Genomic DNA, 22,261 nt, shown 5'->3' with positions numbered 1-22,261 from the left:
GACAACAGAAATTCTGGGGCTTCTACACTTACCTATCACTAATTGTCTATGAGATTGATTACAATGAACATAATATTTATATATATAAATTGTGTCAGGCAAAATCTGAGTGCATCAAATCATCTGATAGATTTCTGGATGTACAGTAATATTCCCAAATTTCACATGATATGAGTTGAGGTGTCAGACATGGAGCTTTTTACCCAAGGTCAGACAATTGAGAAGGTGAAGAAGGAATTTCATTGTTTGGTCATCTTTACACCACTGTGGTAATCTCAGCTCTACTGAGCTGCTTTTGGAAGAATATTTTCAACTCCTGACAGTTGGAGAACAACCCTAGAAAGGCATATAAATTATGTGCATGTATTTATTAATTATATAGATATAGATATACAAATAATCACGCCAGGGAATTTCATCTATTATATTCTTTCCTATTCAAGATGGTGTCTAACTTATTCTTTTTTTTACATTGTCCTTCAAACTTGTCCACACTTGCTTGCAATATTTTTTTTCTTAAAATAGGAGAATAATTTTGAATGCTTAATTCCAGCCCTTCATCTAACAAGATGATTTTACATCACTACATTTAGCGGCTGAATGATAAGATGTTAGCATAAATTTCAAGTGTTTGATTTTCTTGAGTACTTTTCAACTGTGAGATAATTGTTTTTCTATCTTTTCCAAATAAATAGATTCAGAGGACTGAGGAAAAAAAATTTTTTGCGAGATTATGGAAAGGTGGGATTAGAGGAATTAAGGAGTTAAGATGTTTATAGTTCCTAAACTGAAATCAGTCATATTATTCTACATATTTTTCACACTCATGCTCTCTGTTGGTAACTTTCCACACTCCAAACACAGTTCTTTTTAGTCCACATTTTTTCCCCACTGCTCAAGAATGCAGCTCAGACATCCAGCCTAGCAATGAAGCCACTTGTCCTGCATATCTGATGGAAAGACAGAAATAGTCAACCGGAAGTCTGTGTGATGTCCAAGAGATTACAGCTCTAAGAATGGCATTTGGTCCTGTGTTACCGCAGCTGTGGCACAGGGCTCTTCTGTGACAGTCAAAACGTAAAGTACTGTGCAGGAGAGGTCAAACATAGGACAGAAGGGTCATTCATTTCCTTGGACTTTGAAATGAATGCTCTGGAGATAAGTTCTATCACAGTCTCTAGCCCAGAATATTGTGTCTTTCGCACTGACATGTGCAAGCTCTTTGCACACACATTTCTATTGGGATTTACTCCCGTGTGTCTGAGAAAGTCACCGCTGTGCCTGTGCGCTGTCACCCGCGAGGCAGCCACGTGTCTCCTGATTTCTAAGAGATCACAAATAGGATTATGCTTCTATATTTATCCCATCCGCTTTTCTCAGCCTCACCTTTTATCTTCCCCCATACAGCCACCAAATACGTCATTCTGACTGATTCTTCCTTTTCACTTGATTCAAGTCTTCAGAACCAGGGGGAAAGTCGTCTGAAAAGAAGACCATGCAAAACATTTTACTATATCTACTTTCAAGAATGACTCATGAGTTAAATGAATAAAGCTCCTTCTAGATCTTTATACAGTGTAAATAAAATGGATGGAACATTAGGGACAGGTTCACAATGGTTGAAATCTACGCATTTCTTTTTTCATTCAGTAAAGCAAGGAAGTGAACTTTAGTCCAATTTTTACTCCTAACTAAATACTTGGCATTAGATAAGTCATTCCAAGTTGCTGAATGTAATATTATATAATATGGTGTGGTGCTTAAGATGAAAAATTCTCCTTACTACTCAATTCATATGATTTGTTTGGACATAGAATGATTGATGTTGTTTTTGATATAAACATATTAACATATTTATTATGTTAGTCACTATTTTACTAATTTTTTTTGTTTTTATTCATTATGTACTTTGGAGTGTACAACATGCTACAACTTAATCATGAAACCCTAGTATGCATACATAATAGTCACACTGCAATGAGACTAACCATACTGAGACAGAGAATTAACATGTTTGATGCCCATATCAAAATATTCTTCAGGTAATGACTAAATTCCACTTGATTGGGAAAATATACTCAAGATAGCAAATGCAGGGCAGATATGCCACTGGAGGTGACAGAGGGACCATTTCACACAGAATTAGCTGTCAGCATTTTTCCTGAGTTACCTGGACTGTCCTGGAGTGGGCCTCAGCCAGCATTGCTGACAGCTGCCACCAGCCCTCAATCAGAACTGGATCAGTATTAAAAGTTTTTCTTTCCCCTAAACCACCTGGCCACAATACAATTATATCTTAAAAATATAAAACAGTAAACAAAGCTGTCATAGTCCATGGTGGATATAAATAATACCAGCCTTCATTCACATTTCTTGTAGATGTCATGTATACTTGAAGTTTAAAACAGAAGGACATTCATATCTGTTTTGATACAGCTTAGAATTATACAACAATATTTAACTTTTTATTTTAAATTATTAACTATTTCAAATGTAGATTGTATCATTATCACTGCTTGCCATATTTTAGAGTGAGGAAATTTTGATGAAAATTTTTGACCTTTGACTTTTAAACCAATTTCACTTTCTACTGTCATGGTACTAACTGTAAAAAAGTTCTATTCAGTTTTTTATCCCAACACTTATTGTTCTACCAAAAAATCTTCATTCTCAATAATATCATAGGCCTTGCTTGACAATTTTGAAACAATATGTGAAAAGGTTATCATATGGCATTATAATCTTTCTCTATAATATTTTTTTAAGTTTATCCAATTTATATTTGTTTTCTAGTCTAGAATTCTAAGCATTTATTTAGGTAAGATGCTACTGCTGTTTTACAGAGTAATGGATTTTAAATATGCTGTTTACCCAAAGTATTCTTTTTTTTACCTAAAGTATTCTTAAAGAATATTTCTCCAAAATTTCTATTTTATGAGTATCGTATACCATTTTGCTTTCTCCTCATTTTTATCAATGACTGGAATTATTTGCTATTTTTTCCTACTTTGCTGATTTAAACATAGAATTGTTATTTTCATGATTTTTTTAAAATCAAAACATAAAACTACAGCCTCATTATGTAGTCCTTCCTGAACAAGGAGTGAAAATCCCAAGACAGCCTAGGCAAACTATTTGAGAGACACTATCTCCATCAAGAGTGGGAGGTAGCGGATGATCCCTGTTATGCGTGAGGCTCAGAACAGGATGGATATGGTTTAAGACTAGCACACAGATAAAGATGTTTTTGAAACATTAGAAACAACTAGACATGGTGCTACCAGTCTGTTTTCCAATAAGCATAAATAGACGGATCACTCTCCAGTCAGATCTGAGCTTCAAAGCAAAACCCTATCTCAAACTAAAGCCTGGGAATAGAGAAAAGAGGTAGAGCACCTGCCTAGCTAGCATAAGGTCCCAAATGCAACATTAGAACTTCACCCAAGCCAATGTGTATTTTAAATGCAAATAAGAAACCCAATGGATAGTGAAAAACAAAAAATATCTACACTTGGCCATGATTATTTAAACAAGACACTAAACATTCACACAGTGAGACCACAGGAGGATATTCTTAGGAGAGGATCACAGGGGCTTAATAGCTGCGTGCATATGATCATATAAAAGGATGCTTATCAAAATGCACTCCAAGAAATGAACACGAGAGGTTTATTTTTATTGTAGAGTGTGGTTATTATTTTATTTGGTTTATTTCTTGTGTCCCTGTTTTTGATCTCTGTACCTTGTCTTACATATAAGTACATCTGATTGGGGGAGGGAAGGGGAAAGCACTGAAATGGTGGGACCAAGGGTGAAACAATTCAGCAGTGATGTTTACACAGATTCTATGCTGGAAATAAATTATGCAACTTGGATGGGAGGTGAGTTGGGAAGGTAAAAACTGGGAGAAAATGAGGGAGGGGTAGCACTGTTCAAAGAGAAATGTACTCATTACCTGACTTATGTAACTATAACCACTCTGTTGCATCACCTTTACAGACTAAAAAATTAAAAAAGAAATAACATAATGATCGCCCCAAATATTTGTGATTCAGTTTCAACAATTGTTATCAAGTTACTGCCACAAGGCTTTTGTCTAATTTCTAATGTTGTTGTGAAATATTTTAAAGCATAGTTGATGCACCATGCTATTTCCTATGTATTTCCTATGTGTTTCCTATGAAACACATAATAAGTTTGTTTTTTAATAAGAATTTTTAAAGGAAACTCTAAGAAATATCAAAACTAGTCATCTATTATAATTATTATCATAGTGCTCTGGAACAAAAGAATCCACAAGAAGGAGGATGGGGCGCAGGCCCGCCTGGCTTTGAAGGAAAAGCTACATCATTAGCCACATAACTTAAGTTGTAGAGGGCTTGCCCTCAAGTTCAATTTTCAGTACCAATATCAAATCTATTCCTATCTCTGTATGTGTCTCTATATACATTCGCTTTTGTTTCACTGAATTATTTGCTAATATTGGCATGTAAAACCAATATACAATCAAGATTATGTGTGTGTGTGTGTGTGTGTGTGTGTGTGTGTGTGTGTGTCTGTGTGCTAGTATCAGGACTTGAACTTGGACCTGTGTGTTTTTTGCTCTGGGATAGTGTTTTACCAATTGAAGGACATTTCCACTACTGCTATTTGTTGTCTAATCAGAAATAAGTACCTCACAGACATTCTTCCCCAGGCTGGCTTCCAACTTTGATCCTCAGATCTCAGTCTCCTGATTGCCTAGGGTTACAGGTGCGGGCCACTGACTTCCAGCTTGTTATTGTTTTTTTTTTTTTTTTTTAATTTAATTTAATTTTATTTGAGAACATACTGTACAGAGGGGTTACAATTACATGGGCAGGATAATGCATACATTTCTTACCAAGCATTGCAGCCTCCTCCTTTGTTTACCCTTCACCTCCCTTCCCCCCTCCCCCCTCCCCCCCACCCAATCATACCCCCCCTTTCCCCCCCCCCCCACCGACATTGTAAAGCTGGTTTTGACATGACATTTTGTACTTCTCATTGTTGCAACAGGTCCACCTGTTAAATGACTTAAATGACTTGTTTGTCCCCGTCTCCTCCACATGTTATACTGACATCAAATATAGTAAAAGCGGGGGTTACACTGTGGGGGAGGGACATACAAAGCAACAAAGAAATAATCTTATAAATGCGTTAGAAACACATGCATGAAAGAAACAAAAACATTAAAATACATATTTGAGGGTTTGTTTTCCTAACATCACATTCTCTGACTTTTTCTGCTTGACTCATACCTATACTATATATTGCAAATAAGGGAAACCATGGGACCTATGTTTCTTTGGGCCTGGCTTACTTCACTTAATATAATTTTTCCTTTGTTATTGTTTTTGATTCCACAATTTCCCCTTATTTTTTTTAACATACGCTTTGGTAATTATATTAATTCAGACTTCCATATTCTATCCCTATCTTCTTGAAGGATCTTATTAATCCTTCCTATTAAGTTTGCTGGTGTTAAAATCTTGCATAGAAGAGTTCACCTGCCTTCTGTGAATGTTGCTTTTTGTGCCATCCTTGGACTCTGCTACCAGCAGTTCTGAACACTTTATCTGGCAGGACTGAGAAATGTTGCCCTGCCTACACCAGAGTTGGAGCAGAGTTCTACCCAAACTGTCTCTGAAGGGAATCAAAAGGAAGGACATAGGTCCTTCTAGCTGACCATGCTCTTGCCTTGATTAAATCCTTAGTCTCAGGACACTGACGGATAGATGTGTTGGGAGCCTTTGACAGATGTCTTTCTTAAGTCCTTTTTCTAGGGACTCCTTGTTAGGAGAGAAATGGAAAACTGTGCATTTTCTATTAGAACAACACCCTTTACCCCACTCACATGTACACGCACACACGCACACACACATGCACACACATGCACACACATGCACACACGTAGACCTCTTTTTTTTTTTTTTTTGCGGTTGGGTCGGGGGGCCTGAACTCTGGGCCTGGGTGCTGTCCCTCAGCTCTTCAGCTCAAGGCTAGCGCTCTACCACTTGAGCCACAGTGCCACTTCCAGCTTTTTTCTTTTTGCTTATGTGGTGCTGAGGAATCGAACCCAGGGTCTCAGGCATGCAAGGCAAGCGCTCTACCACTGAGCCACCTTCCCAGCCCCACACGTAGACTTCTTAATCCATGGACATGTCTGAGTTCTTCAAGGCCAGGGATCTCCCACAATGACATGAGCACGTTTTGTTGATCTACTCAACTCTTGAATACTGTGCTACCCTTTGGAACAAAGTAACATGGGGTTGTCAGCGAGATTGATATGTATGTTACAGCAGACGGAATTCTTACATTTCAGACTTGCATTAGTCTAGCTTTTCAAATGCTTACCCACTAAGCTCTTCTTCTCAACTCAATTCTTAAAAACGTTACACTGATCAGTTGATAAAATATGACAGTATTAAGCTCCTTTGTATTTTTCTCTTACTTTGGCTATTTGAGAAAGTAAATTTATAAGGACTTGTACTTTCCATTATGTGGGATAAGCAATCTGATCTTGTCTTTCCTTTGTTATTCTCTCTAAAGCATCTCAGTTCTGTGAGTATATTTAAGATGCCCTCTTTGATACGTTTTCAATAATTTGACCTTGATGTCCCTTGAAATTATTTGTCATATATGTGCTGGAATTTGTGAACATGTTTGGCTTTGCGGTTTTCTAAATATTGCCATGTCTAAAGTTTGTGAGATATCTGAGTATGTATATATACACATATATACATACATATATATGTATATATAAAACGATGTCTGAAGTTATAACACAACTCACTGAAGCTTAGTGAAGCTTACTAATGGTTTACTTTATAAAATGTTTCCATCCTTCACTTTGCATTTAATATTTTTAAAAATTTCTATGTATTTCATTTTATTAGGATTTTTCTAGGCAATGAATCATGTTTTAAGCATACACAATTCATTTCTATTTATAAACATTTATACTTCTCCAGAAGTCTGGTTAAAATAGTTTCAATCTTTATTTTTAAAAATTTCTATACTTGGTATATTCAATATTTTTCTCATTTCTTAAACATAGAGAAATGGCACTTTAGTGTCCCTAAATTGTCTGGCAGTTTCAATCAAGTAAGTTCTGAGTCAGCAGGGAATATGCAGCAAGACCTTGCCTTAAAACTATGAAGCACACAAATAATTCACTAATTATACGAGTTAGCAGAAATGAAAGTATTCACTAAACTATCAAAGTACATTTTAATTCCCTCTCCAGTTGATAGTTTTTTTTTTTTTATTTTTTCAGAAAATCGTACATGAGCAAGGGCAATTATTCACCAGCTATGGAACACTTGGCATTCTATGAACTTCTAATATTCAACCTAAGTCTGAATATCTTCCTGAATTATCACCTCAGGTTGAATTTCTTCATTGACCTTCCTTAAAGGAACTAGTCACAAAAAGTACCTCTGCTTGAGGAGACTAAAGAGGCCACCCAGAATCTCTGTGTTCTTTCTTAATTAGGTGTTTTTAACAACCCTTTATAACAAGGGCAAAAGACCTCAAAATCCTCCCAGGAGCTGTTCAAAGACATGTGCAGAATATTCAAAACAAGATCTTGTAGAAAAACGTCTTGGCTGCTAATGGCTTCGTTGATGACTATATTATATTCAACATTTCCTTTAGGTCTCAATAATTTGTTTTGCATCCTGTGAGACAAAGAAATAAACTCAATTTGGTATCAAGGAAGCTCTAAACAGATGTGGTAGAAGATAACTTACGCAGTTACAATTGGTGGGGCGTGGATTACCAGCTGTGATGGAGACAGTTGTGGAAATGAGGCTGAGCTAAAGGGGGGTTCTCAATCATGTCCATTCTCTTTTTCTGTAAGCTATTTTTTATTATCTTCAAGTACTTGTAAAATGGAGTCGTTGCTATTCAATAAAGCAATTTATGAGTACGATGCATCCTGATCGATGTCACCCCTTTCAATATCCTTACCTTCTTTCCCACCTCACCCCTCCTCTCCTTTTCATCATGTTGTAGGCTGTACGTTGAATTTTTTGCTTCCTTCTCCCTCTTCATTCATTTACGACCCTCCACTTGACTCCATCCTCACCCATTTCAAGTACCCATTTCCATTCCTTGGCATAATAAGAGCTTCTCAACCTCAGTCAGTAGGCTGAGATTCTTGCTTTAATACTTTAAACACTAATGGGCACTCTTCAGACCAACCTTACATGTGATAAGATTTGACTGGGCACTAATGCTTAGTGTTTTTCATCTAAAAACATCCCTACAAGTTGAGAAGAGAGGGACTACTTCCTCATCTTTGCAAACTATCAAAGAGTAAATCGCTTGCATGGGCATGTAATCAGAATATTTTATAGCACCAATCAAGTGCATTACTAAGTCTCTCAGGTTTTAAGCGGATTCATTTTGTAATTTTGTGTATGTAATTAACTACATAAAATAGCCTAGACTGAGAATGTAAACTTATTTCTATTGCGTTAAAGAGGAGAAATAATGATTGTTTTTCCTCTTGTACTGATGAGGATTTTAATCAGTTGGTTTGAGTTTTCAAGAATTGTCAAGAGAGAGTAAGCACATTAAACAATTAAACAATAGTTAAAAACATTAAAAAAAAAAACTCCTTCAGTATCAGCTGTCAATCTAGGACACTGAGTAACTTTGAAAACTTCAGAGAAAATCATGATATGGTTTAAATCAGATGGTGTCTGAGTAGATATTTATAATTATCCTCACGAAATTACTGCTGAGCTGCAAAATGTAAACAACTAAGTTAATTGGACGTAAATTAAATGTATCTTTTATCCCGTTTATCTCAGTTGCAAAAGTTGTAACTTGTCTTCAGCAATCGTGTGAGAAAATGTTATTTCATAACTCAGTTTCCTTTTGTTTCCTATGCTTTAGGAATATCAAAGACACGTGCAGGCGCCCAAAGGAATTTAGTTATCCTGGTACAACATCTCCTCTCCCTGAAGAGGGCCAGTTCACATCCAGAGGGGAGAGAATGAAGACCGTGGCATGGCCGGCTTTCGTGCTGGGATTTCCGTTCCTGTGCTCTTGTCTTACAGCCTGGGAGAACGCGAGAACTGAGAGGGAGGAGAAGGAAAGGGGGTCTCACTTGAGAGTGAAGCGCGGCTGGGTGTGGAGCCACTTTTCTGTCCCGGAAGAAATGAACACGACTCATCACATTGGACGGGTATTTATTTCCCCCAAAGGTTATAGTTATCTTATTGTCACCGAAACCTGTTATTCAGGGAGTTCCGGGGTTTGATGAGTTCTGTACTGACTGGAGAAACCATGAGACTCCCACACAGGAACGATTATTTGGGATTCTGAAGACAACTTCCAAAACTTTTGTTTTTCACATTTCACTTTAGGCTCCTGCAGGAAAACGGGGCTTTCCTTGTCAGTATTTATATATTTAGCGTGCTAGTAAGGTGAAGGGTCAAAGGAGCTCTCCGTCAAGGATCATTGACCAATGCATTTAGCCTACTTGCATGTTGTGTTAGGCTAATTATTAGATAGTTTATCCTCTTCAGATTAATACTCTCCTTTTAAAGCTGATGTTTCAGAAGCATTCTTAACTTCATTTTATTAAATAAATTTTTATTGTGAAAATACTGTGCAGAGGGGGTACAGTTACATGAGCAAGGTAGTGAGTACATGTCTTATCAAACATTCTTGCCTCCTCCTTCCTTTTTCCCGTACCAGCCCTTCCCTCCCACCTCCTCAACTCCCCTCCCCCACCTAAATTATAAAGTTGCTTTTTCAACATAGTGTCTTGTATGGGTCCACCTGTACCCCTATTTAAGCATTTTGTTTTTTCCCTTCCCCTCCCCAAATTATACCAACATCAAATACAGTGAAAACGGATATACAAAGCAACAACAACAACAACAAATCACATGGTACCTTATAAATACGTTAGAAACAATAGCAAGAAAGGAAAAAACCACTCGTGTCCCCATCTTGGGGTTCACTTTTTTCAGTAGGGTTTATGTTTTAAGAATGTTTCTTTTTAAAAATAATTTATTGTTATTATAAAGATGATTGGCAGGACTGCAATTACAGAGTCAGGTAACTAGCCGCTTCCTTTCATGCAGCGTCGTCTGTTTTCTCATTCTCTCCACCTACCTGCTGTATGTGACCTTCACTTCCTTCCGAGTCCAGGGAGCCCCACGGCTGCACCTTTCCACCCCGTTTCCCTGGAGTTCTCCCAATTCTCCCAAGCCTCTCCTAAACATGCATTTGAATACACCACACATAAAGAAAAGAAGACAGAATCATCAAAAAATAAAAATTAAAAGAGAGAGAGATCTCTTGTTTCCATATCTTGGAGCTCTCTCTCTCTCTCTCTCTCTCTCTCTCTATATATATATATATATATGTAAACACATATATATGCACATACACACACACACACACACATATATATATATATCTGTTGATTAGTGAAGATGAAGTACAAGGAATAAATAACTTCAATTTCTAATTCTATCATTTTTCTTAATCAGACAGAACATCTCCTGTTTTTGGCTAGGGGTTTATTATTTTGCCAAACATAGGTAATTGCAATGCCAGGTACTTTTCTGTGAAGCTTTTGCCTAGATGAATGTACTGAAATAGGTTTAGCTGGTATTAAAATTTAATTGGGCCCAAAGAGTAAAGCAAACGAATACACTTGTTTTCTTCTTGATTCTGGCGAGTTTCTGTTAATGTAGTTATTCACCCAATCCACCAGCCACTATGAGCACAATCCCATTTACCCGATGATTATCTTGGGATCTTAAGCAAATGGATTTAAAAAATGTGTGTGTGTGTGTGTGTGTGTGTGTGTGTGTGTGTTTGTGTGTGTGTGTGTGCAATTGCCTGCTATAAATAATATCACTCTTTTTAGTTTTTCCCTTGTGTAGAGGCAAATCAAATGCCTGGTAGCATAAATAAGTGCCGACTCTATTATTATACAAAAATATTGAGGAAAAGACTTCAAGAGATGTTTTCCTGATAAACCAGCTCATGTGGCTTATATGATATTCAAATAACTGCTTAAGAACAAGTGTAAAGGATGTTTTCATGCCTATAATTAACTAGAGAGGATAAATGTAGCTGATATAAAGCAGATAACTCTTCAAAATGAATACAACTGTTAAGTACAATGAAGTAAATATTGGATTTTTGGGGGCAGACAGATAAGCTGCTGAGCTGTGGAAATACGGTCGAGTGCAAGCATGGTAAATTTCAAAATACCTACCAGAGGATAGGAGATCCCAAGTTGTTAACCTTTACAATTCTGATGCAAAAGCACAAGTAAACATTTTGTTTTTCTTTTCTCAAATAAATCTCAGCTATTAAAAACATCCAACTCATTGTTGTTTTGAAATTGTATCAAAAATAGACTAAGTGAATTTATTCTAAATTATTATTACTAAATGTAATATTTCATACTACTATTGAAAAGCTTCTCAAATGGTATCAGTATGATATGACTTGGAAGTGTGAATCATTCATTGTGCACTTGGTGTACTGACTGGAATGCCTATTTAATTTCATCAATTTCTTAACATTATATATAGAAAATTCCTTCATGGAATAAATAAGGTTTATCAAATTGAACCAATTCAGTAGTGATACTCACTAAAGATTATGTCAGAAATATTTTTATATATAAATTTAACTTTTTAAATAATTCCTGAATTCTCTGAATAATGAATAAAATGAACCTACATATAATTGAGAATTAAACAGAAGAGAATACATTTTATAGCTAAAAGTCAAAGTTTAAACTTTGGTCTTGATCATAACCAAGATATAATCTAGAATTAGATATACCAGATATCAAAGCATAAATCTACAGGAATTTGTGCCTTTGAGAAAGTTATAATTTTTCGTTCTTTCTTTTCCTATGGAATAAGCCATATCTCCTAATATGATTATTTTAAAAATACAAATGTCAATTTGTACATAAAAAGCATGCAATAAATAGCTAAAAATTTGTTGAGATAATCATTTGCTCATCATGTTCCTTGACTTTCTTCCTGTTTTTGTTTCCTGTGTATTTTCAGTCAAGACACAGAACATCCATTGTTTAAATATACAAATAACATTTTGTCCCAGCTTTTCTCTAGGTCCGAAATGAACACAAGTATATGAGAATATGGATCCAGTATTTAAGAATGATGTCACAAAACACATTCCAATGAAATACATTGTACATCATTACAACTATGATTCATTAAGGATTGTTTTTCAATTACTATATGACTTCATTAGAATTACCTGTTCACAATCATAAAAACCTATGCAAGTCTCCCTATTGAAATTTAACTCTCTGTATCCCATTTGATGGTAATAGAGATTTTGAAATAAATATCTTCAGTTAAACATTTTCTGGGTTTTGAACATGGGGAATGATGAAGGCACATGAAAACCAAACAACTAAGACTTTGCTTGCCTTTACACCAAATCCAGAAACTCAATTGCTTCTCTTTGCATTTGCAGCTAAGGTCTGACTTAGACAATGGAAACAACTCTTTCCTGTACAAGCTTTCGGGGGCTGGAGCTGGAAGTATTTTTGTCATTGATGAAAGAACAGGTGACATTTATGCCAAGCAGAAGCTTGACAGGGAGGAACGGTCCCTCTATAGGCTGAAAGCCCAGGTAATAGACACCACCACCGGAAAGGCTGTGGAACCTGAGTCTGAATTTGTCATCAGCGTATCGGATATCAATGACAATGAACCAAAATTCCTGGAGGAACCATATGAGGCCACTGTACCCGAGATGTCTCCCGAAGGTACTGCATATTCATTTACATCACAGATAGTAGCTTGGACAACACGTTTGAAATTTTGAGTCCATGTTATATGGGTTAGGAGCTACACGAGCACTTACAAATCTGTTCAAGCAAAGCATTTGCGAAAGTGGATGATGTAGTAAAATTATATTAATTAAATATGTTATTAAATTTTATCTCAGACTTGAAAGCAAATCAAAGCTTAGTTCTCTTTTTTATTTGAACAACTGATAAAATTCTACAAGATCTGCACATAAAAATAGGGAAATGCAGTGCTTATTATCAGAGCTGTTGTATGCATCCAAACCACAGAATAGGCCAGGTAAGGAGGCTTGCACTTGCCATCCTTGCCACTCTTGAGGCTGAGATAAAAGAATCAAGGTTAGAAGCCAGCTCAGGGCAGAAGAGTTCTCAAGATTAAGATTAAGAGTTCTCTTATTAATGAGAAAAAATGTTGGGCTGGAGGTGTGGCTCAAGTAATTGAGAACCAAGTGTGAGTGAAAAATGTGAGCAAGAGTTCAAAGTTCATTACCTGCATAGCAAAGAAAAGAGAGAAAGAAGCAAAAGGGGGGAGGAAGGAAGAAGGAAAAGGAGGAAGGAAGGAAGGTAGGAAGGAAGGAAGAAAGGATGGAAGGAAGAAGGGAGGAGGGAAGGAGGGAGGTAGGAAAAGAAAAGAAAGAAATGTGGGATATAAAACTCCCAAATCTAACAAGCATTGAACACTTTTGTATAGCTGCATTTATTTCATTTCTTTTCAACTCTTATGTTGCTGTCATTAATCATTTAAATGTCATATATATAGATGATACTAATTTTGTAAGATATAATAATTGACTGTCTTGAAAATCAGAGATGCATTTGCACTAAGGTCATGGTTATGCAAAAGTCTTTTTCCCACTTGGTAAAAAAAAAATGATAGGACACTTTAGTTCCAAAATATTTTATCTTGACAACCTAATATTATGTATCAATATCATCTTAAATTTTGCCAACATGCTTTAAGATTGCATTACCTAGATATCTGATTTGTTATCCAATGATTCTAAAAATTCATATTGAATTATGTATTTGCCTGTTTTTTTCACTTTCTGATATCCAGGTAGGAATTTCAAGATGCCACTGTATAGAAATTCACTCTTTATTTAGACCATGGGCAAATTTAGCTGAGCACCCTGAATCGAAACTAATTATCATCAGATATGAAAAATGTTTTTAAAAAATCCAGTGTCATTAGCTGTATCAGGAAATAGTTCTGTACTTTTCCTCTTCCTGTTAACCTTCCACTCCTCATTCTTCCCCTCTCCTTTTGCATATATTTGTATGCCTCTATTTTCATCTCTATTCTTCTTATCCTCATCCTGGTTCCAGCAAGCATACTTTCATCATAAGGTACTAAACATTTTTCATTGAACATCAGAATGGAGTTATAAAAACAAATGGCAATTATATTCTAGTATTTAGTATTAAATGAACAAGTGAGAAATAGCTAACTGTAAAAATGTGATAATAATTGATAAGGTACGAAATACAGCTGCGAAGTAACAGCGGATATGATGGTGATTAATTGTGTAGGGAAACAGGGCACATTTTTTTTTTTTTTTTTGTCGGTCGTGGGGCTTGAACTCTGGGCCTGGGCGCTGTCCCTCAGCTCTTCAGCTCAAGGCGAGCGCTATACCACTTGAGCCACAGCGCCACTTCCGGTTTTCTGGTGGTTTATTGGAGATAGGAGTCTCACGGTCTTTCTTGCCCGGGCTGGCTTTGAACCACGATCCTCAGATCTCAGCCTCCTGAGTAGCTAGGATTACAGGCGTGAGCCACCAGCGCCCAGCTAAACAGGGCACATTTTAAGAGATGAACTGTGAAGAAAGCAATCCAGAGCAGCCAGCTTCGTTTTAGAGTGGCTTTACTGAATTATTTTTGATACACTATTTATAATTATGTAGGAGTCTCAATGAGATATTTGTGTCTCTGTACACACTCTTGTATTATACATACATTGGTTTACATATAATTTAGGGATTGCTGATTGCCTTTATATTTGAAATGTATTTGCTTCCAAACATGAACTCTAAAGTGAAAGGAGATATAATATCGTGTTCCCACTTACCATCTGGGTAGCAAAGGGTTCCTGGGAAGAGCATGATTAAATAAGGGAGCGAAGGGAGACACAGAGGGATGGAATCACTGCAGAAGAGTTAAAACAGGTTGGGAGAAACGTAGTATCAATGTGAATTACAGCTATTCCTGACCCCAGGGTTTGCGGATTCATTGCTAAATAAGTGACTCATAATTCTCACTTTTGTCGATTAAAGTATGCAGTCATTTTATGCACTTTAATGGTGCCTAAACAATACTCTAACAACTAGGTAGCCCTCTCTTTCTTGATAATAATTTTGCCTATATTTTATTATTCATATATATAGTACCTATTATATATATTATCTTGGTATAATAACAAAGAGGGCATCAAAATAAAGTTAGTACATTGTCTAATAATTAACTCAACCTCCATTAGTTGGTTTTGCCAGTAAAAAGCCACAGTTCTGCAGAGAAGCATTTTGACATAAACACTGAACACTGATTTCAAGATGACACTTGAAATCTAGGCACAGATAATGTGTCTGGACAGCTCAGAGAAGTTCCTGGTATAATTGGGTTATTTATAGTTTAACATTAGGTCAATTTGTATATGAAACAATGATATTAAGTAAATATTTATAATTAACTTATTGTGGATGATAATTGGTATTGGTATCATTTATGTATTATGTATATAAAATACAAATTTAAAAGCCTACTCTTAAAATTTAATTTTAGATTTTTCTGCCTATAGAAAATAAGGAGGAAAGATTGTTACTATCTTCTCTCAGCTCACTTATTGGTGCTTTACTTGATAGATACTATTCTTAAACTTTCTCATAGTAGAAGCACACTTCATTTCAACATTCTGTCTACCATTTCTTATGCTTAAATGAATCATTTTACTTACCATCAGCTTCAGAATGTTTTTATCAGAGAGACTTCATGAGTTAAAAAGACATTACAGATTTGAGTGCAGATGTAGTTGATTATTCTGAAATTTATAATTATTAGGGAAATGTATCAGATCATCTATTTCACTGTTTAAAGATAGAAATTTTGAGTGAATAATATTTATCATCAATTTAATACTACCATCATGTTACAGTAGAGTGATCAAATATATTAAATACACACAAATTCAAATAACTTCAATTATTTCTCAGGAAATTAAAAAGGGTTTACTTGAAATTCTTTGTTTTAAAATTAGTTGCTAGTCATTCACCTTAACCACTTAGATGAGAGGCTTGAAAGGGGAAACATTGATCAAGATATATTGTGTGCATAGACTGCTTTAAGGACAACTCCTTTGAACAAGTACTTGAAAATAATAAAATGATATCGAAAGTAAGGTGCCATAAAATTAGTTTCTAATATTTTTATACCTTAGACACATGAAGAGAAGAAGCTTGAATAAGTTGTTATTCCCAGGTTGTCTGAATATATTGTTAGTTTTCCTATATGCTGTTAAATTGGTTTAGCTTAGATTCTAAAATCTCAGATTTTTAAAAGGAGAAGTATAAATGATACAACACAAAAATAATAACATTGACCTCATTTTCAGGTGGTTGTGGTCAGACAAACAAAAAATAATTGGGAAAATAGTTTTCAGAATTAAGGTGTCAAATTTGAAAATATCAATTTCCTGAGTTTTACTTGGATATTCTAGGTTGTATGGTAATTGTCTTTCAAATGTAAATGAAGTAACCATGGGTCAGTTCAGTATTTCCTGCTTTACCTACAGCCTTAATGCTACTAAAATTCAGTCTCACTGTGAAGCTAATTAGAGGAATTTATGTAACTATAGCTAGAAATATAACCACTTAATTATCTAAAGAAACATATACATATTTTATGTTTGCCAAAATCACAGATTTAGGGTGTGTATAATATTTAACCTATTGTGCTTTAAATTTGAACAAAACATCTCAAAGAATTTATTCTTTATTCATAAAACCAGTGACATTTAGGTTTAAGTAGCATTCTTATTAGAAGATTTACATCTTAACTTGAAGGAAATCTTGTTAACCTTTATACTACTGAATTAAAAATCAAGAAAATATTACATTCTAAAATAAATGAGCCACCTTGAAATCTTTTGTTTGAATCTCACCATTCAAACAATAAACTGGAACGTTCAATGGTACATTTCAGCATTGAGTCCTAAATGTAAGCTTTAGTTACACAATGTCCATGCTGCGGGTGACTTTCTTCTCACCTGCCTGGTATCTAAAGCAGTAGTCATTTAAAAACCTATCCCTCTTTTCTGTTTATGTGTTTGGGCGTTTTTCTTGATCACAGGGAATAAAACATTCTATGAGAGATGAGACAACCTCATCTAGCAAGGTTTTCTTACTATTGTTGAATTTAACATGTGAATGAGAATCATCCAGGCTGCTTTAAAACAGTAGCTACTTCACCATTTATGTTTCATTGTAATGTTTCATTTGTATCAAAAGAAGGAAGAAGCATAGCATAATGGCAATTTACAAAGAAATTAACTGTTGTTTTCCACTAAAGTACTTGGTACAGATTACACCCTGTCTATGTCTTTTTAATTAGGTTTACCTATGCCATGTGACTGTGTGAAACTTACTAAACAACGAAAGTATAAGATAGTTTTAAAGATTCAGGCGCTAAGGAGAAAGCTATAATTAGTCATTTAAATGTCCACTTGGATAAATGTCTCTGAAGTGTAATGTAGTCAACTAATGTTAGCATACATGCATCAGTATTTCATAAATAGGGGTAACTCAGGAGATTGTGATAGGTCATTGTGTCAAGTAAAGAGTGCTTTGTGAGCTGGAATCCTTTGCTTACAAATTAAGTTTTAATTTCCTGATAATGTGTGTTTGCTGCTCAGGAACATTTGTCATCCGCGTGACGGCAAGTGACGCAGATGACCCTGGTACTGGCAATAATGCACGCCTCCTGTACAGCCTGCTGCAGGGCCAAGCGTACTTCTCTACTGAGCCAACAACAGGTACCTCTGAATAAAACAAAGTGCCATAGAATGTGGTGGTTCAAGAAATAAATGCATTCTTTTGTAAATTACATGTAGTGTTTAAACTGCTTTTCTAAAATTAGGGCATACATGTGGTATAAAACTCATGTCAGAATTCGTAGTAATGTGCTTGACTAAAAGAAAGACAAGTCGATTCAAACGTATGAAGAAAAGACATAAGGAATTGGCAAAAAGTGATCTAGGAAAAATCTGTAAACATGTAAAAAGCCTTTAATGTCAACTATCATCTGGGAAGAAAAATCCTACAGAGAACTATTGTTGCAACATGATGGATTAAATATAAGGTTGAATTAGGTGTATTTAGGACAAATTATTTTAGAAAGTTCAGTATTGTACTATTTTTAGTCATATTATACTTGATTTAATTCTTTTTAGTTACGGCTTCATCCATTTGGACTAACTAGTTGGCTATGTCCTGAACTATTTAGAATATATATATATATATATATATAATGCTTATATAAATATATCTGTATATACATATATCTATATATGTATATGTATATACTATATATAGTATATATATATATGTAGTATATATTTATAGGTATATATGTGATTTAATTGAAAAATATTTAAAAATGTTTTTGTGTTCAAAATGGAGATTAAGCCTATGTGTCTTTTTCTAAGAAACTAATAGTCTTTAGAAATAAATAAAACAATTTATGCTAATTACTAAATAATATCAGACTATACTAATTACTAATAATATCAATGAGCTAAAATGTTCTGGTTGTTATTTAGAAGAACTTGTTATTTCTATACTATTTAATTTAAGTGATATAAAGAATTAAAGTAACTTTGTTGGATCCTGGGCAATTATTTATTAATTCTTAGAGAAAATATTAAATCCTTTTTCTCAATCAAAAATTCATGAGAGTAGCAAATTCTGATGAATTAAATTTGAGTAGTTATATTCCCACTTCCCTCAATGACAGTGTGCATATTTATGATTCAGGAAACACTGTTTTAGTTACATGCAATAGTTCCTTGAAACATTGTGTTTTAATTTCTTCACACAGTCCTAGTTGAGAATGACTGACTAAATACCACAAATTATCCAAATTACTGAATGTTTCTAGGCATGTTTAAAAAAAAACATAAAATAATCCAGAAACATGGCCTTTTTGATGTTGGCATTTAAAGGGAAATTTTGAATATGTAGATATCAGTAAACACCTGAGTGATTTTGAAGCGAAGCAATGTAGCTTAAATACTAGAAATAAGTGAGGACCAGTTTAAGTTGTATTTGAAGATATCATCAAACCAGAATCCAGAGCTAAGGGAAGAGTGTGTGGGTGACCATCCAGGATATCAGGGAAAGTAGAGAAATTCTTACAATGGGAAAGAGTTAAAACCGCACTCAAGTTTAGATCATCTTTTCTTCTTATGAAGACCATCCTAGGCTACTCTGTGCAAAGTTGAGGTTCACATCGTGTCCCCTGTGGGCGTTGTGTGGCACTGTTCAGTGGATAACAAAGGAATGCTTATGTAAAATTTGGCTTAAAGTTACCTAGGAGGACATGTGGTTAATGATGAAATAATGCTTGTAATTGTAATTGTATTACATATTCAAAGGAGTCATAAGAATATCTTCTGAAATGGATAGAGAACTACAAGATGAGTACTGGGTAATTATTCAAGCCAAAGACATGCTCGGTCAGCCCGGATCCCTGTCTGCAACCACAAGTGTATTAATCAAGCTTTCAGATATTAATGACAATAAGCCAATATTTAAAGAAAGTAAGTACAAGAAATCTGAAATCCCATTGTAATGTGAATACAAATAGTTTGAATATACCTACATTTGTTAATGATGACATTAATGAAGCACTGCTTTGGCACAAGAATTAGAATAACTAGACTAAGATGAGGGGTAATTCTTTTCAGTAGTGTGAAAAGTCAATTTGAAGTGAAGAAAACTATATTGCTATTATACTAATAATAACATTCCTAAAGTAATGGATCGCCAGTTATCAAAGCTTCCGTTATCTTAAAATCTTTGTTACTGGTTTCTCATAAGTTTTCTTCAGGGATGTATTCCCTCTGTAACTTGTAGGGGTGATTCAATTTCCTTGTTCTTTTACTCTTAGGAGATTTCAGTTGTTTCCATAAAGGAGGGAAAGTTGGCCTCCTTGGCTGTTAGGTAAGGGACATCCTGACCTTGTGGTTTTCACAGGCTGGTTCATGACCAGCCCACACATCCCTGTAGCAGTTAGTGCTATCAAATGCTTCGGACACTGTCCTATCTCTTTCAAGGAATCATGCTTTTACATTGGAACCTGATAAACCTGATAAATACTCCATTTCTGAATGAATAGATGAACACTTTGAATTCCATCAGAAGCTTTATTTCTTCCTCTCATGGAGGGAAATGTAGTTGTGCAACTGGGTGGGTAACGATAGGATGTCTTTGTAGGGTCATTCTCCACAACACAAATGAAAATTTGAGATAGTAATTTACTTCCATCTTTATAGAAAAAAAAGCTTCATTTGCATATACATCCGTATACAGGTATCATGTGATGATCATGGAAAAAGCAGTTTTGCAAAGACAATTTGGAAAGTTTTTTTTTTCTTTCATTCCTTGCTTATACCAAAAACCTCAGTCCTCCGGAGATCTTGTTGGGTCTGTGGGCTTTACACATACTTGCATGCTTGGTCTCAACTGATTTTTACCATCTTAGCTCTGTCATTTTAACGTTTAATTCTTTTTTAATATGACCATAGGCTCTAATCAAGTTTCTATGCTTGCGTTCCATAACACAAAATTTTCTATATTTCCACTCAAATTTAGTGATCTTGTTAAAATACTTGTCAGATCTTTTCATCCCGTGTCTTCCAATCTTAGAGCAAAGGTCAAAACCCTATGTGTAAACTAATTGATCCTGTGTTCCCAAACTTCCCAGGATGGCCCAGTCATAGCCAGACTTCATCTACATGTATTATGCCCTCTCTGTTGGGAACGCCAACCCAAGCCATGCTTCTCTGTTCCCAGACTACATAAGGCATGAGTTTTTACCTTCATGAAACTTAGTTTCCTCTGGTACTCACTACTTGACTTCAGATCTTCCCCAGTAATCAGGTCTCCCTTGAGGAAATTCTAGCAAAAATGTATCATAATATTGCCTTCATACTTACACAATTCTGGTATTTCTGCTACATTTCCAGTAAGACTCTGAGGGCATTCTGTTCTCATTGTGTTTCTTGCTGTGTGCCCAACCCGCCATGATGGAATTGGTAAAGGATTTTTGTTAATTTATTTTGTGAAGCTATGTATCCATGTATGGAAAATGCAAAGACTTAGAAGAATGTAGATATATTTTCCCCATAAGTTTCAATGCACGTAATTTAGTATAAACTTGATAATAGCTAAGTGAAGTATTTTGTCCTGTTTCTAATTTTGTCACTGTTTTCTCCAGAATAAATGGTAATTTGTAATTTCCATAAATAAATATGTGAATATTGAAATTTTTAACAATAGAAGAAAATTATGCAGTAAAATTTGAGCACTAATTCAGTATCATTGCTCCCTTGTTTAAAAATATCACAAAAATATTAAAACACATGTGGTGAAGTAACTTGCTGTGGCTTTGAAAAGAAACAAATATCTCTGCAAATAATTTATTATAAACTCTTCTTTTTGAAATCTTAGAATGTCGCATACTTTACAGTATCTATGCTTATGATTTTCTACATTTCAGCGAATAGTATAAGTAGTACGTTTATAATAGTGTAGATATTTATTAGGTTTTAGCTTGTTGTTCTGAAAAAAAATGAGAAAAAGTCCAATAAGCTGTAATTGTTTTCATGTATTTAATATATTTACCCCCATTATCTCTGCTTCTCACTTTAAATTTTAAAATTTTCTTTCTTTTTGTTTCAAACCTAGCTAATGTTTATAACCTCCCATCACAAATGAATTATTGTAACTAGAATTCAGCTAGTTCAGACTCCCGTAACTTTAACATCAGGTATCAGGAAAATTCAAGTAAAAGTGAAAATTCTTTTTATCAAATTTAGTTGGGATTATTACAGGACACACAAAGAATAAACCACATTGTCAAGTAGATGAGCATAAACATGAAATTTTGGGGTCATATATTCTAATGATAAGATTGGTAAGATGTGTTGGAGAATGAATGGTCGATATCCAGGAAACATGTGAGAGAAATATTTAGATTACAAAGTAAAAGGAGAAAGTATATACACACAATTGTATGCAAATATACAGAAGCACAAAAACATACACCTTCTAAAAGAAAAAGAAAACAGAACATGACGTCCAGAACAAGTGACCAGAAGAATAAATGCCAATCTTTTAGCATCTCATAAATAAAAAA

At 34.9% G+C, this 22,261-nt stretch overlaps 1 protein-coding gene across 1 annotated transcript in view; it reads left to right on the top strand.

Annotated features, from left to right (window-relative positions):
* Positions 1 to 2,103: 2,103 nt before the first annotated feature.
* Cdh19 (cadherin 19) overlaps positions 2,104 to 22,261 on the top strand; it is a 44,813-nt gene continuing 24,655 nt past the window's right edge. Inside the window, exons 1-5 of the mRNA XM_042693510.1 lie at positions 2,104 to 2,243; positions 8,926 to 9,217; positions 12,520 to 12,814; positions 17,757 to 17,876; positions 19,497 to 19,661. Coding sequence (XP_042549444.1) covers positions 2,104 to 2,243; positions 8,926 to 9,217; positions 12,520 to 12,814; positions 17,757 to 17,876; positions 19,497 to 19,661 — 1,012 coding nt within the window. The remainder of the gene's footprint in view (positions 2,244 to 8,925; positions 9,218 to 12,519; positions 12,815 to 17,756; positions 17,877 to 19,496; positions 19,662 to 22,261) is intronic.

This window comes from Dipodomys spectabilis, unplaced genomic scaffold (assembly GCF_019054845.1).
Source record: "Dipodomys spectabilis isolate Male_0828 unplaced genomic scaffold, ASM1905484v1 ptg000169l, whole genome shotgun sequence".
Classification (NCBI taxonomy): domain Eukaryota; kingdom Metazoa; phylum Chordata; class Mammalia; order Rodentia; family Heteromyidae; genus Dipodomys; species Dipodomys spectabilis.
Note: the sequence above shows the minus strand (reverse complement) of the source record. Positions and strands in the feature narration are given on the sequence as shown.